The sequence below is a fragment of the Hibiscus syriacus genome, unplaced genomic scaffold (assembly GCF_006381635.1).
Source record: "Hibiscus syriacus cultivar Baekdansim isolate YM2019G1 unplaced genomic scaffold, ASM638163v2 tig00110044_pilon, whole genome shotgun sequence".
NCBI classification, from domain to species: Eukaryota; Viridiplantae; Streptophyta; class Magnoliopsida; order Malvales; family Malvaceae; genus Hibiscus; species Hibiscus syriacus.
The window spans coordinates 2,343,560-2,358,245 of NW_024062574.1; the positions used below are offsets into that span (position 1 = coordinate 2,343,560).

General features: G+C 34.5%; 2 protein-coding genes and 1 pseudogene across 4 annotated transcripts; all 3 read left to right on the forward strand.

Annotated features, from left to right (window-relative positions):
* Nucleotides 1–1,189: 1,189 nt before the first annotated feature.
* LOC120213675 (putative ubiquitin-conjugating enzyme E2 38) lies at nt 1,190–2,258 on the forward strand. The gene is made up of 2 exons (XM_039211743.1): nt 1,190–1,202; nt 1,292–2,258. Exons 1-2 carry the CDS (start codon nt 1,190–1,192, stop codon nt 2,236–2,238), a joined length of 960 nt encoding a protein of 319 aa, XP_039067674.1. The 3' UTR covers nt 2,239–2,258.
* A 4,322-nt stretch (nt 2,259–6,580) lies between these two features.
* On the forward strand, nt 6,581–9,302 carry LOC120213891 (probable protein phosphatase 2C 42). Of its 3 annotated transcripts, none has more exons than XM_039211937.1 (5): nt 6,581–7,099; nt 7,777–8,147; nt 8,300–8,536; nt 8,848–8,940; nt 9,009–9,302. In XM_039211937.1, the coding sequence occupies exons 1-5, from the start codon at nt 6,766–6,768 to the stop codon at nt 9,105–9,107; spliced, it is 1,134 nt and encodes a 377-aa protein (XP_039067868.1). In that variant the 5' UTR covers nt 6,581–6,765; the 3' UTR covers nt 9,108–9,302. The 3 variants fall into 3 exon arrangements, with proteins under 3 accessions (XP_039067868.1, XP_039067869.1, XP_039067866.1); XM_039211938.1 differs by having other exon boundaries at nt 7,777–7,919; nt 7,992–8,147; nt 8,848–9,302; XM_039211935.1 differs by having other exon boundaries at nt 8,848–9,302.
* Nucleotides 9,303–10,838: 1,536 nt separating this feature from the next.
* LOC120213892 lies at nt 10,839–11,385 on the forward strand (annotated as a pseudogene).
* The last annotated feature ends 3,301 nt before the right edge of the window (nt 11,386–14,686 follow it).

The following is a 14,686-nucleotide window of genomic DNA, read 5'->3' on the forward strand; positions in this document are numbered from 1 at the left end:
GCTTAAAACGATTGAATGATGAATGAGAAATTGATGCTTTAGGGTACATGTGAATTATATTGTGTAAGGAAAATGGGAAAATCCATATCCCACATTAGTTAAGAAGGGATGGGGATGGGACTTGAACCCGACAGGTTCTAACAAGATCTGACCCGATCGAGTTAGATTTTTTTTAATCATATTAAAGTTGGGACGAGTCGGTTTTTTAGAGATTATGTTTGGGTCAGGTCGAGTTTAGATTTATGATAAAAAAATATCCTACCCGACCCGAAAAATTATAATTTTACCTTAGATATTTAGGGATAATTATAATAATATTTATCTATATATTATTTCTTTCAATTAAATACTTATATTTATTTAATAAAAAAATAATTTTTAATAAACATATTATTTTGGGCCAGGTTCGAATTTTATCTCAAAAAAATAAGTTGATTTTGAGTCAAGTGGGGATATATAATTTTTTAATTGAGTCAGATGAACCAAAAATCCGACTCGTCCCAACCCATGCACATCCTAATAACAAGCATGAGAATGTTTCATATGCACTAACCCACTGAATCCATCAAAATTGGGGCACACCCGCATGACATGGACGATACGAATGTCAAGACCGATCAGGTCCTTCTTGGACTGCGGATATTTTACTCCTATGAATTAAATATTTTCTTTAAATGTGACATATATTTTTTAATATTATGAATTAAAAGGATATTATATGATTTTTTTTAGTTTGAATATTAATATTTTATATCTTTTAAAATTAGTTGACCCTTATTCTCATATGTAAGGGGGTAAAGGAGAGGTAGGATAGTAGGCTGCCCCCAACACCAGGTTGAGAGCAGCTTCCATAGGATGCGGTATTAATTGATTAATGTCGAATTTATTCTCTTATGAGAAATTCTATAAATATTGTGTAAATCTACTTAGTTAAACCCAACTTAAAAAATTTAATATTTATAATTTGAAGTAAGAATATGTTATTAGACCTCATGTTTATATAATTTAAAGTAAGAATATGTTTATAATTTTCAATTGAATTAGTGTCCTAATAGACTTATAACACTAAACTCGATCAAACTTTTAATGAATAGTATATATAGTCACACTCTTAATTATATCTCACTTGTTTCCGTTCATTCAAGGTTTCATTGCTCTCTACGCAGTCTCTTTAGCTATCTTTCAACAAATGGCCTCTTCAAGTAAAATTCTCTCTCTCTCTCTCTCTCTATATATATATATGTTCATGTTGTTCATCATATATTTTGTTTTTGATCCATTAAAACTGCAGGGAAAGAGCTAGTTCGTTCTAAAAAGTTGAAGCGATTCGACTGCGTTACCGATTTCTCCGACCACTACTATTACCTCCGATCCGAGTCGAAACAGAAGAAGAAGTGCATCGACTACGATAAGACCACCGTGAAGAGAATCACGAGAGAGTGGGGAATCCTGCAGAATAATCTCCCGGAATCGATCTTCGTTAGGGTTTACGAAGGGCGGATCGATCTGTTGCGAGCCGCCATCATCGGCGCTCGGAACACTCCGTATCACAACGGGATCTTCGTCTTCGATCTCAAGTTCCCTCATGATTACCCCCGCTATCCACCCAAGGTGACCTATCGATCTTTCGGGTTCAGGCTGAACCCTAATCTGTATGAATCCGGGTACGTTTGTTTGAGCTTGTTGAACACTTGGGACGGCAAAGAAACGGAGCGGTGGAGTCCTAAAATCTCGACGGTCCTCCAGGTTTTGCTCTCGCTTCAAGGACTGGTACTCAACGAAAAGCCCTACTTCAACGAGCCGGGGATTAAACCGGCTTGGTCCTGGCAATCTTACAACGCCGATGTCTTCGTTTTGTCTTGCAAAACGATGCTGTGTTTGTTGCGGAGGCCGGCGAAGAATTTCGAGTCATTCATCGCCTGGCATTTCCGTGTCAATGGGCGGGTTATCTTAAGAGCTTGTGTTGATTACGTAGAGGGTCGAGCTCGCGTCGGGTTCTTTAACGGCGACGTCGAAGGTGATCACGTGCCGGTTTGTTCGACGAAGAAGATCAAGGTTTCGAAGAAATTCAGTGACGCCATTGTTGAGCTTTACCCACAGCTTTACAAAGCCTTTAATGGCGTCGGAGCTTTGTTGACGGACTTGCCGGAAAAGATTATCGTTCCTGAAACTGAAAGGCCGGCCAGCAGTGGCATTCTTGGTAAATTGAAAACGTTCTGGAAAACAATTACAGCTTAGGTTATGTTTGCCTTATTATTTCCTAGCGATGTTACAAAATTTCTAGGTTTTAAACAGATTACTTTGTGTTACTAAGCTTGAATCACTTGCTAATATCTATTTTAGATTTATATTTGATGTATTATTCGAGTTTATAATATTTTATACAATATCATTGTACTATCAAACGTTCTTTCTTTTATTTCCTATTCACTCTATCGTTATTATTTATACAAGAATTATACACAATTCACAATTGCATTAATTAAATGAGAATCCTCCTAAGCAAGTTTAAGAATAAGAACAATGAGACATACCACGTAGATTCATTTCGATCAAAAATAAATCATCTTCACGAGATAACAAGACCCTATCTCAGACACCACAAGAATAAGAACAAAATGTGGTTCTTGTCTCCCCTTCAACTCCACAAAGATCACATAACCCGTCGTAAGAATACTAAACCGCTCAAATCTATCCTTAGTAGACAATCTATCCAAGAGAACCATCGAAACAATAATTCAAAGCTTAGGAACATGAGAAGGAACCATATGAGTTTATGTCACTTCATCTTATCCCTCCTATCCTTTGTTCTATCCCAAATCCACCTACTGTCAATCAGCTACCAATTAATACTGCCAACAAACAAGTTCACGACTTCATCCCTAAGTTGTATCAACTTCTTCAGAATCCAATTGAAGTGAGACTTATAGATAAGAACCCTAACGTCCTGCGACCCACAGATTCTCAATACTATTTCGAATCAAATTAAATTACAAGCTCTAACAATAACTTCTTTAATTCTTTCTTATGATGCGTTTTTGCATGCATGAAAGTTTACCCAAAGTAGCATCCACCACTTCAAAGTTCATCCTAACTTCAAACTATGCCTTAAACTGCATTAAAACCCCAACAAGTTGCCTTGATTGTTTAGGTAAAAAAACAACAACAATTTTACAAGTTACGTATGGTAAACCTACGAGCTCAGACTAGGTCCTAGACTGCTACTTGATATTTACTATTTACATTGTTTTCATTTTGTTACCTTTAAAACTCAACTCGTGTATCAGTAACTATTTCTGTTTATAATATTCAAAGGTATGTCAGCTTGAAACTCAATAATTGAGCATTGTGAGGATATTGTGCAATCGAAAGATGTCTACGTATGATTTTGATTTATAATCAATTAATTTAATTTAAACAAAATAAAATGTTGGATTTTTTAAACTATGTTCAAAAATCGAATTCTGACCTTATAAACATTGTTTTAAATAAGCTTTAAGGGTCACTTTTGCCTCTATAGTAGAGTTAATTTATCATTTATATCCTTATCGTATTTTCGCATCAATTTTATCCTTAAAATTGTTTAATTGCATCATTTATACCCTAACCCTAACTTATAACCCTCAAAATTATTTAATTGCATCATTTTATACCTTAATCCTTAACTTAAAACCTTAAATTATAAATTATAAGTTCTAGGTTAGAGTTTAGGGTTTACATGTCATATGATTATAGTTTAGGGTTTAAAATTAGGGCATGATATAGAATAATGAGCAACTCTGAGAGTTAAATTGATACAAAAATAATTATACGGGATAAAGTGATAAATTGAGTCTACTATAGAGACAAAATTACCATTTTACCTTTAAATAATTAGCAGTGATTTATTTTTTAAAATAATTTTGATCTAAATATAAAATATTTTATTTTAGAAACCAATAAATAATAATTTTAACTACACGAATGTAGTGTTATCCATCAATTAGGATAAAAGTTCATCCACAATTCCCGAAATATTCTCTTAACTAAACTAATATATATTATTGAATCCGCGTTTCTATTCTAATTGAATTTCCCGAAATATTCCGACGCGTTTATAGGGCAATTAGATATGTTATCGTATACACGCGTTTAGTATTCTAATTCTAAACACGTAACACGCACGTTCATATATTAGATGACAATAGATCATATATTAGATGACAATAGATCGGATTTGATTTGAAAATATGTATCATTATTTGAATTTTATCCGATTGAAAAAAATATATCTTCAATCGATTTAACTCGACTCAATATATATATATATATATATCATTTATCTAATTATGACGCGACCCAAATTTTTAGAGTACAAATTCGATATGATCTAACTCATTGCGATATAAAATATGTATTTAATTAAAAAATAATAGAGAGATTGGATATTATAATAATTATCTATAATTTTATTTGAATAAATTACAATATTATCCCCAGATCAGGTCAAAATCGACCGATTTCGAGTTAAATTGTCATTTATATTCTTATATTATATAATGTAGGCTAGAGTATACAAATATCATTTGACTATAAAACAATGTTTGTTTTTTGAATTTCTTTATTATTAAAAGTTATAAGATGATTTGCGATTATAAGGCGTTACTTTTTTAAGTCTCTCGACTATTGAAATTTACAAAATGATCACTTGACTATTCATATATTATAACTCATTTTTTTGTTAAAAAATTGACGATTGTCTGAGCTAGACGTTAACCTGCTAATTGTGATGTGATAAAATTATATTTTAATGATATTTACTAAATTCGTCATTGCTTTCAAGCAATGACTCGACAACATAATATTTCAAGCAATGACTATACAATATAATGTGAACGGAGAGTCATCTATAAAATAAAACGCAAAATGATTATGTGATAAGATTTTATCATATCTCGGTCAATATTTTAACGTCGAGTTCAAAAGGCCGCCAATATTTTAATAGAAAATGACGAGTTTGAAACATATGAATAGTGAGTGACTATTTTATAAATTTTAATAGTCGAGTGACTCAAAAAAACAAATGTCATATAGTCAGATATCATTTTGTAACTTTTAATAGTTGAGACTCAAATAGTCGAGTGACTATTTTATACATTTGATATGAACTGAATGGATTTAGATCCGACCTGATCTTATAGGATCAAATTTATTTTAAAAAAATGAGTAAAATCTATTTTTTAAATCGTATGCCCGAGTTTGGTTAGACTCAAATTTAAATTAAAAAATATTTAACCAAATATGAGATAACACTATAATTATTCTTTAAATATTTAGAGATGATTATCACTCTCTCTATATCATTTTTCAATTAAATATTTATTTTATTTATATAAATGATAAATATTTGTGTTAGGTCAGGTCAGATCATATGCGAGTTTATTTTAAATTATGTCGGGTTTAAGTTAGTAGAATCTCTCTTAACTCGTGTCGGATCGAATGACAAATGAAATGATATAATACTTAGATTGGGTTCTACTAAACTAATAAATTGACCAGACTAGATTTATACTCATATATGAGAGAAAATAGTAATTATATTACATATATTTGACCTATTGATTAATTAATATGAACTAATTATTCTAACCCGATTTTTTTTTGTATAATCACCGGTATCTGATCTATTGATCGGTTAATTCGGATCGAGTACTGTAGAGGCAAGAGCGACTCTCCCAAATCATTTTGCTACAGTCACAATCACCATGATCATACCCCTAATATTGTTTAAGGGATCTAGTGTCTTATTCCACTAGGCCAACTGGATATTGGTTAACCCGATGATTTGAATTCTAAATTTTATTTAAAAAAAATTAACATCCTAATTCATCATATTATTTATTAAAAATATGTGATAATGGAAGACAACTAAATAGATACTAAGATACATAATAAAATTTTAAATCTATAATTAGTACACTAAATAATTGGCTCAAATATATGTATTTGTTGAACAACAATGAGAGCCGCGTTTTAGATCTCCGATTACAAAAAATATGAGCATCTAATAATGATAATTTTAAATAACAATCATTATATGAAAAGGATTTATTTAGATAAATAATTTTGAAAGACCAAAAATAAATTATTTAATTGAGAAAATTAAATAAATAAACAATTTTTTTTTAAAAAAATTAAACACCAAAAACATCATTAAACCTATTGAAAATGAGATTTACTAATTGGAGCACAGACATTGTTAAAATTATGAGATCAAAGTGAAAGCTTTGAACTTAATAATCAAGCTTTGTTTGTTTGTTTTTCTTCATAACACAAGTCCAAGGTCCAAACACTCATAATCTTTAATTACTAATTAATTCATCACCAGATTAAGGTTGAGGAAGCTCTCACCATAGCACGAAGAACGGAGATAAAGAAGGCTTGAAAAGATAACACCCCATCTCTTCGAAGAGGAATAAAAATCCACCCAAGTCCACCGACACCTCCGCCGTCAAACACCCACCACCACCACCTTTCACCTTCTTGTAACTTACGAGATCTTTGGGTTTTTTTTTATTCTTATTTTCCACGTGCTTTTTTTTTAATTTTAATCATAATCAATCATCATACCATTCTTTGATTCATCGGTTTTAGGGACTTGGGAATTTTGGATTTGTTTTTTTTAAGCTCAGATCAAATTATACTGTGAAAAAAATGGGGAATATACGGTGGATGTAGGATTTTGAGAGGGGGGATTGGGTTTTTGTTTTTGATGAGAGATGTCTGATGCTCCAGGGATTAATGAATCTGTTCTCGGTTTGCTGGAGCCCGTTTGGGAATGAAGTAGAAAACCACGAAACAAACGGCGTTCTCGGCGGCGGCGGCGGCGGAAGTAGCGGTGGCTCAAGGGAAGTTAGAGACGGGTTTCTTTGGTTTCGTGATATAGGGAAATATGGGTCCGGCGAATTTTCCATGGCCGTGATCCAAGCGAACCAGGTGCTCGAGGACCAGAGCCAGATCGAGTCGGGCCAATTCGGCACCTTCGTCGGAATCTATGACGGACACGGAGGACCCGAGGCGGCACGTTACGTTTGCGATCACTTGTTCAGCAATTTTCGAGGTTCGTCACTTAATCAGTGGATCTAAAGCTTGCCCCAACTCTATTGACAGAAACAATGTTCAAATTTTGATTCGTTATTTTCAGGGTTTGTGCTTTTCAATGTGTTGATACTTGATATTTAGATTTAGTAAATTTGAACTGTATAATACTTTCTCGAGTGCGATTATTCGATACGGGTATGCATCCAAGTTTTTGTTTAATTTTCGAAGTTTTTCATTGTATTCCAAGGGTCCTTGGATGTTTTTAGAGCCAAGTATGAATGATATATATATATATATATATATATATATATATATATATATAGAGAGAGAGAGAGAGAGAGAGAGATCTTAAGGATAACTAGCTACCCATTGAGCATCGCAGTTTCGAATCGAGTTTTCGAGATTGATGGATTTTAGTGTGGCATTGTGTTGTTGTCCACTGCAAGTTGCCTTGTATTCTAAGGTCTTTGGATGCTTTTAATGGCAAGTATGAATGTTTGAAGATAACTAGCTATCGGTTTAGTGTCGTGGTTTCGGGTTTCGAGATATAGATTTTAGAGCGGCATTGTGTTGTTGTCCACTGCAAGTTGCCTCTAATGCCAAAAATGATCCCTTTGTTAGCGGTTTCTTCGTTGTGTTTTCTGTTTGGTGTCTCTTCTTGTAAAGGAGTTATTCTTAGGCTTTGTGTTTATGCAGCAATAGTGGCTGAATCGGGGGGAGTTGTGACCGCTGAGACCATTCAAAGAGCTTTTCAACAAACGGAAGAAGGGTTTACGGCCCTGGTGTCGGAGCTATGGAGTACTCGACCAAATATGGCAACGGTTGGGACATGCTCTCTGGTAGGAGTAATTTATCAGCAAACACTTTTCATTGCGAATCTGGGTGATTCTCGTGTTGTGTTGGGCAAGAAAGTTGGCAACACCGGAGAAATTGCTGCTATACAATTGTCAACAGAACACAATGCAAACATCGAGGCTATTAGACATGAACTTGAGGATTTACACCCGAATGATCCGCAAATCGTTATTCTCAAGCACGGAGTTTGGAGAGTGAAGGGCATTATTCAGGTTATATATAAACACTTGCTTCTTCTTACCTTTCAAAATTCAGCATATTAAGGCATGCTCGGACTGTCAACTGTCATGATTTATTATAATTTATGTCCACCGTTCATTAATCATTGGACTTGCCTTCGATTTTGTGAATGCATGCGATGCAGGTTTCTAAATCGATAGGCGATGTTTATATGAAACATGCGCGGTATAACAGGGAACCGATTAATGCAAAATTCAGACTTCCTGAACCAATGGACATGCCAATATTAAGTGCCAATCCAACAATTATTTCCCACGATATCCACCGGAATGATTCGTTCCTTATATTTGCATCCGATGGTCTATGGGAGCACTTGAGCAACGAAAAAGCTGTGGCCATTGCCCATAGTCATCCACGCGCGGTAAGATTGGCATAGTTTCTTGCATTAAAGGATTGTGTTCTCGTGCTGTTTGCTATTTGGCACTCGAGCACCATGGTTGGTGCCGATGTAGGACGTCGGTTTTCTGATCATTCTTTACCAATCCGCTTTTCCGAGTCTTTTCTTTTTAATACTAAATTGCTTTCTCTTGATCCTTGGTGCACAACCTGTTAGCTCCTCTTCAGTTACGAGTTCGTCTTTTTTTTCCGAAATCCATGCTTTTATTGAGTCGGTTGAACTACGCATCATCAACGGTTCATAATACATTGCTCATGTACCTTTACAAAATGCAGGGGAGTGCTAAAAGGCTGGTCAAGGCTGCCCTACAAGAAGCAGCGAGAAAACGTGAAATGAGATATTCAGATCTTCGGAAGATCGACAAGAAGGTTCGACGTCATTTCCACGACGATATTACTGTTATTGTGTTATTCTTTAATCATGATCTTATATCCAGAGGTGCTTTCCAAGACCCTCCGGTATCGATTCGAAGTGCACTAGAACACAGATAAGTTCATATCGCCAAATAGATAACTGCTTCGTCTGGTTTTTGTGATTCAAACAAACGAAACTCCGCTACCAGTGGATGATATTTCCTGGTTCACCGATATATCAGATGCACCGGTCCTATACCGGTATAGGGAGAGGATTCTAATGTAAAATGTTAAAGAGTCGGACCATCATCATTTACCGCATATTCGTTGTAACTCGGTGTATAATCTAATCGAATGGTTGTAGTTGTTTCCTTTGATCGCATTCCCTTGTACTAATATAGATGTTAGCATGGTGTGATAACTTTCCAGTACCATGGAAGCCGGCATCAAGGATCGTCGGTGTCGGAATTTGAATCAAGATTTTCCGGCTGCCGGATTAATGATGCTAAGCCTTTGGTTTGATTACTGGGTTGCAGAGTACATTGGAATTAAGTCCAAGGTCAAGCCGTTTGATTGTATGAAGATTGATTTGAAGGTGGTGTTGATCATTTAGTAACCAAAACTTTCAGTTTTATCCGTTTTAGTATATAAACTTTCAGTTTTTCAAATCATACGAAATATTTAGTTTCTATTTCATGTAGTACCCAACTTAAAAATAACTTAGCGCGTTTAATACATAAACTATCAATTTTAACTCATTTTATTATTGAAACTTTTAATATTTTTCAAAATTTAACGTTAACATTTGAACACGATACTAAAATAAAATAAAAATTAAATTTTAAAAATAATTTTAAAAAAATTAAAAATTTAAATATTAAAATTGATCAAAATTGATAGTTTAGATATTACATACGAAAATTAATCACAAATAAATATGTACCAATAAATTAGGAATCATATAGTCGGTCAAAGTCATTTTCAGTAGGGAATTGCAGCAAATTTGATGACTTGGCTACCAAGTAATCCCCACGTGAGCTATAACGACAAGTCCATTAATCCCCACGTGAGCTATAACGTCAAGTCTACAACCTACCATTCAAACTACGTAAAAAAAAAAATCATCCAACACCTTAAGAAAAATAAAAGGGTTAATTGCATTAACATTCCCGAAATTTGAATCACTTTTTAAATTAACCTTAAATTCTAAAACATTTTAATCAAGTCCTTAGAATGTCGAGACCATTCTAGGCTTCTAGCCTAGCCATCAGCTTGCATGTTAAAAAGCTAACATGAATATTGCATGAAACATACTTAAAATATTCAATTTTTAAGTACATATATACTTATTACACAAAAAATTAGGATATTGGTGTATTAAAAAATGAAATAATTCGCCTAAGTTTTAATGAAAATATCTCTTTCGAACACGTTAGATCTAAAATATCCATAAATAGATACGCATGTTCATAAGTAAATCCATGTGTTTTAAATGTTCTTAACGTTAATGTTAGATCCGAGCTAACATCCAAAGCCCAACTTTACGGAATGACCTAATTGACTCGATGACTCAAATAGAACATTTTAAAATGTAAGGAACAATCTAGGAACTAAACCATATAATTTGATGTATACATGTCTCAAATAACGCAAATAAAATAACAACATCTAGTTTTAATATATTTCAAAACTATGTTATATTTATTTTTTATTCTTTAATATTTTTGTGTTAATATATGATGTTGAGCCTAAATTTTCACATTTTTATAATGTGGTACACTTGTTTTTTTAATTCAATTTGGTACTTGAAAGTCCCACTCGCGTGGCAGGTCACGAATCTTACGTGGGTCCCACTCGCGTCTCCTTCTATAAATAGGTATTCAGAGCCATAGCTGTTTACCCTAATTGGATTCCCCCCCTCCCCAGAGGAAAACAAAAATTACCAAAAGAGAATGTGTCCGTCGGAGAGAAACTCGAATCGCCCGGAGAACGGGATTCCAGCGACGGATTTCAGACCGGCATTCGAGATCCTCGACGCCGACCGCGATGGCAAGATCAGCAGGGAAGATTTGAGGAGATTTTACGCCGGATTCTCCAACGGTTTCAACGACGACGAGGAGGTGATCAAGGACGATGATTTCGCTGGCGGATTTGAACAGGGACGGCTTCGTAGAGTACGAGGAATTCGAGCGCGTTTTGGGAGGGCACAATAAGAAGGGTTCGTCGGGTTATGGAGTGATGGAGGATGTTTTTAAAGTGATGGATAAAGACGGAGACGGGAGGTTGAGCCACGAGGATCTGAAGAGCTACATGGATTGGGCAGGTTTTCCGGCTTCCGATGAAGATATCAAAGCGATGATTAAATTGGCGGGCGGAGGCATTGGTGAGAATGGCGTTACTTTTGACGGTTTGCTGAAGATTTTGGCCATTGATTTTTTTGGGTAATTTTGTTTTCTTCTCTTTGATTTGGTTTTGGTCATCGAAATGAAATGAAAAAAAATTTGCAATGAATTCATTGTTTTTCTTCTGCAAACAAAGAATGCAGCGTAAAAACAAAACGACGTCCTTTGTTTATGTGTTTTCCTGGGTCTAATTATGCATTTAGTCCCCCTACTTTCAATTACTAAACATGATGAATAGTTGGATGACCACTTTGTAACTTATAATAGTTGAATGACTCAAAAGAATGAGTTTAGCTCATAATATCATCCATTTTTAACAAAAGGATTTGAATATAATAAATAGTCGGGTGACCACTTTGTAACTTATAATAGTCGAAGGACTCAACAAAGCAACACTATATAGTTGAAAGATCATTTTGTAACTTTTAATAGTCAATGGACTTAATAAAGAATTAACCTATAATCAAAGGGCCATTTGCGTTCTTTACCCTTAATTTTTTGAATAGTTTGAGGTAATTGTTAGATAGTATTTGTTTAGGATTTTTTAATCATTGACAATGCAGACATCTTACAGACGTAACTGTTCGAACCTAAGATCTGTAGGAGGAACAACACTCCTCTTAACAACATATTTTATAGTTTTGATATAATAATAATCCTTTTATACTATTTTATTATTCATCATATCACTATTCAAACCCTTAATCTTATTTAAGAAAAATTTTATCCAAATGAATATCATTATTCATAACAATCAAAATACTATGATAATGATATTTTAAATAAGGGTATACAACTCCAGATATCATCGAACTTTAGACTTTGTATCATTTATATTACTAAACTTTTAGTTTTTGTCAATTATAACACTTAACTTTGAATTTCTTTTCAATTATACTATTGGATCGTTAAATCGTTAACAATCGAGTTAAAACGATGTCGTTTTGGTAAGGTGTCTACATCGACAGCCGTCACCCACGTCATTGTGTCGTTAACGATTTAACGGTTCAGTGATATAATTGAAATAAAAATTAAAGTTTAGTGTTATAATTGGTAAAATCAGAAGTTTAGTGGCATGAACGATAAAAATTGTTAAAATAATACTAAAATTTGTACTAAATAATTCAAAAATTATTACTATTTTTCTAAGAGAATAGGAAGACGTATACAAATGTTGCTCTCGATATCTATACATATACGTACTATATGCAATATCTTCTTTTATATTTTTTTTTTGCTAGTTTCCTGTCCTCCAAGGTATCTTATTTTGCATTTTTTGCTAGTTTCTTGTCCTCCAAGGTATCCTCTTTTGCACGTTCTTTATTATCATTTTGCTCCTCTTTAGTATCGTTTTCTTTAATTCTACACCTTTGGCTTCTTCTTCCATTAATGAGCTTGTATTTTCATTGATTTTGCTCGTTTCTCCAATGTGTTCTTTTAATTCTATGCTTTTAACCATGTCATTTCCATCTATACTAGAATTTCGATCGACATCTTCGCCTCCTCCTTCGGTTAACGCGCTTGTGTTTTTATCGGTTTCGTTCGTTTCTTCGACGAGTTCTTTCGATTCTGTGCTTCCAGCTTTGTCATTCTCATCATAGAGCCTGAGAATCGGCTGAACTAGAATTTCAATCGACACTTTTATCTTCCTCTCTCGTTAACGAGATCGAGTCGCTATTGAGCTCGCTCGTTTCTTCAATGGTTTCAAGTGTACTTCCCTCTTCTCCATCTCTTTGATATCAACTACACCGCCGCTATTTCCACTGGCCAAACCCTCGGGGACGTCTCCACCGGAGCTCGGTTCACATACTTTTTCTGTCCTAATTTCCAGGATTTCACAAAAGGTAATCCTAAATGACCAATTTGATTAACTCAGTTCATAATTTTGACGTCTAAAACACCAACCCCTTAAAAGTAACAATGATAAAACTAAACACATACCAAGCTACATAGACAAGGTAAGATAATGAACGATTGATCAACACGATAATCTAAACTTTAATAAAGCTATAATAGACAAGGTTGCTCAACTTCACCATAGGAATATGATTTAATCAACTTCAACGATTTAAATAGCTCCCATTATATAGTTGTAGCGATATCGTCCGCAACTGTTATTTCACGACTTCTTTAATCACCGTAATAACCGTCGCTATACCCAGAATCATGATTAACGGAAAAAATTCGTAAAACCATTCACAAACATGTCGATTGCTATTTAAATCCCTGATTCCAACTTCACTGATGTGGGACGTGAAAGAAGCTGCAAACCAGATGGACAAATATTCTTCAGCATCACCATACTCTTGGTATAACACCCCTCTCCCTCACCAAACTGGTAATACTTCCATATTTTGGATGTTTATGAGTTGTATTTCTTGTTTAACCACGTATCTTGTTCCGAAAGGGAAGATCTTCAGGTCGAGATTATATGAATGAGTCCATTGCCCACCATGATCGAAGACCCACAGTTGAACCTCGAGTCCACACAAACAACAACATGTTAGACGACCTTCCATGTCCATCAGCTCCATCCCCTTATGCCATTCTCTATTGAGGCAACGGTAAGAACCAGGATGAGACATCGTATGAAACTTTTCACTGTCCATGGAGAATTTGAGAATGGATTTTCTGCATTCGGAGTGATCGAAAGTTATAGAATCTGGTTGATACATATCCACGATCATCCAATAAAGAGCGTTGTTAAGCATCACAACTCGGTCTCCGACACGATAAGGAAGGTGGTTGAGGATTCTCCATCTGTTGTTTCAGCCTAGGGTTAGTACTGCATATTCTGTTAGATTTGTCTAGAAATTAAGTTGACAAGTTGGAAATTTCATCTTGGTTGGTGGCCAACTTATTGGAAATTTCATCTTGGTTGGTGGCCAAACTTTGAACATGTGAATTTCATATTTTGTGGCTAAATTGTACACATTGGAAAATTCTTTGGTAGGGGGCCAAACTTTGAACATATTGTTCTTGAAACTCAACTATAAATAGGCCTAAGTATTTCCATTAGAAATCATCCCAAAAATAAGTTCTCTCTTCCTCTTGTATTCTTCATTCTCCCACTTTGGGAATTCCAAAGAATTCCATTTGTTGCAATATTGGCGATATAGTGAAGTTATCATCCGGTGTGGTGCCTGAGGAGTAGACGATATTCTTGTCGAACCTCGTCAATTTGGTGTGTTCTCTCCTTTATTGTTTTTTATTCGGTTCTTTTTCATTGTGTTTCAATATTCAATAGTTTGACAGGTTTATCCGCTGTGCAACCTTTGGTGGTTTTAATCTTGACATTTTAGGTCAATTTTAAAACTACGTTCGTATAGGAAATAACCCGTTTTCCCCAACAATTGGCA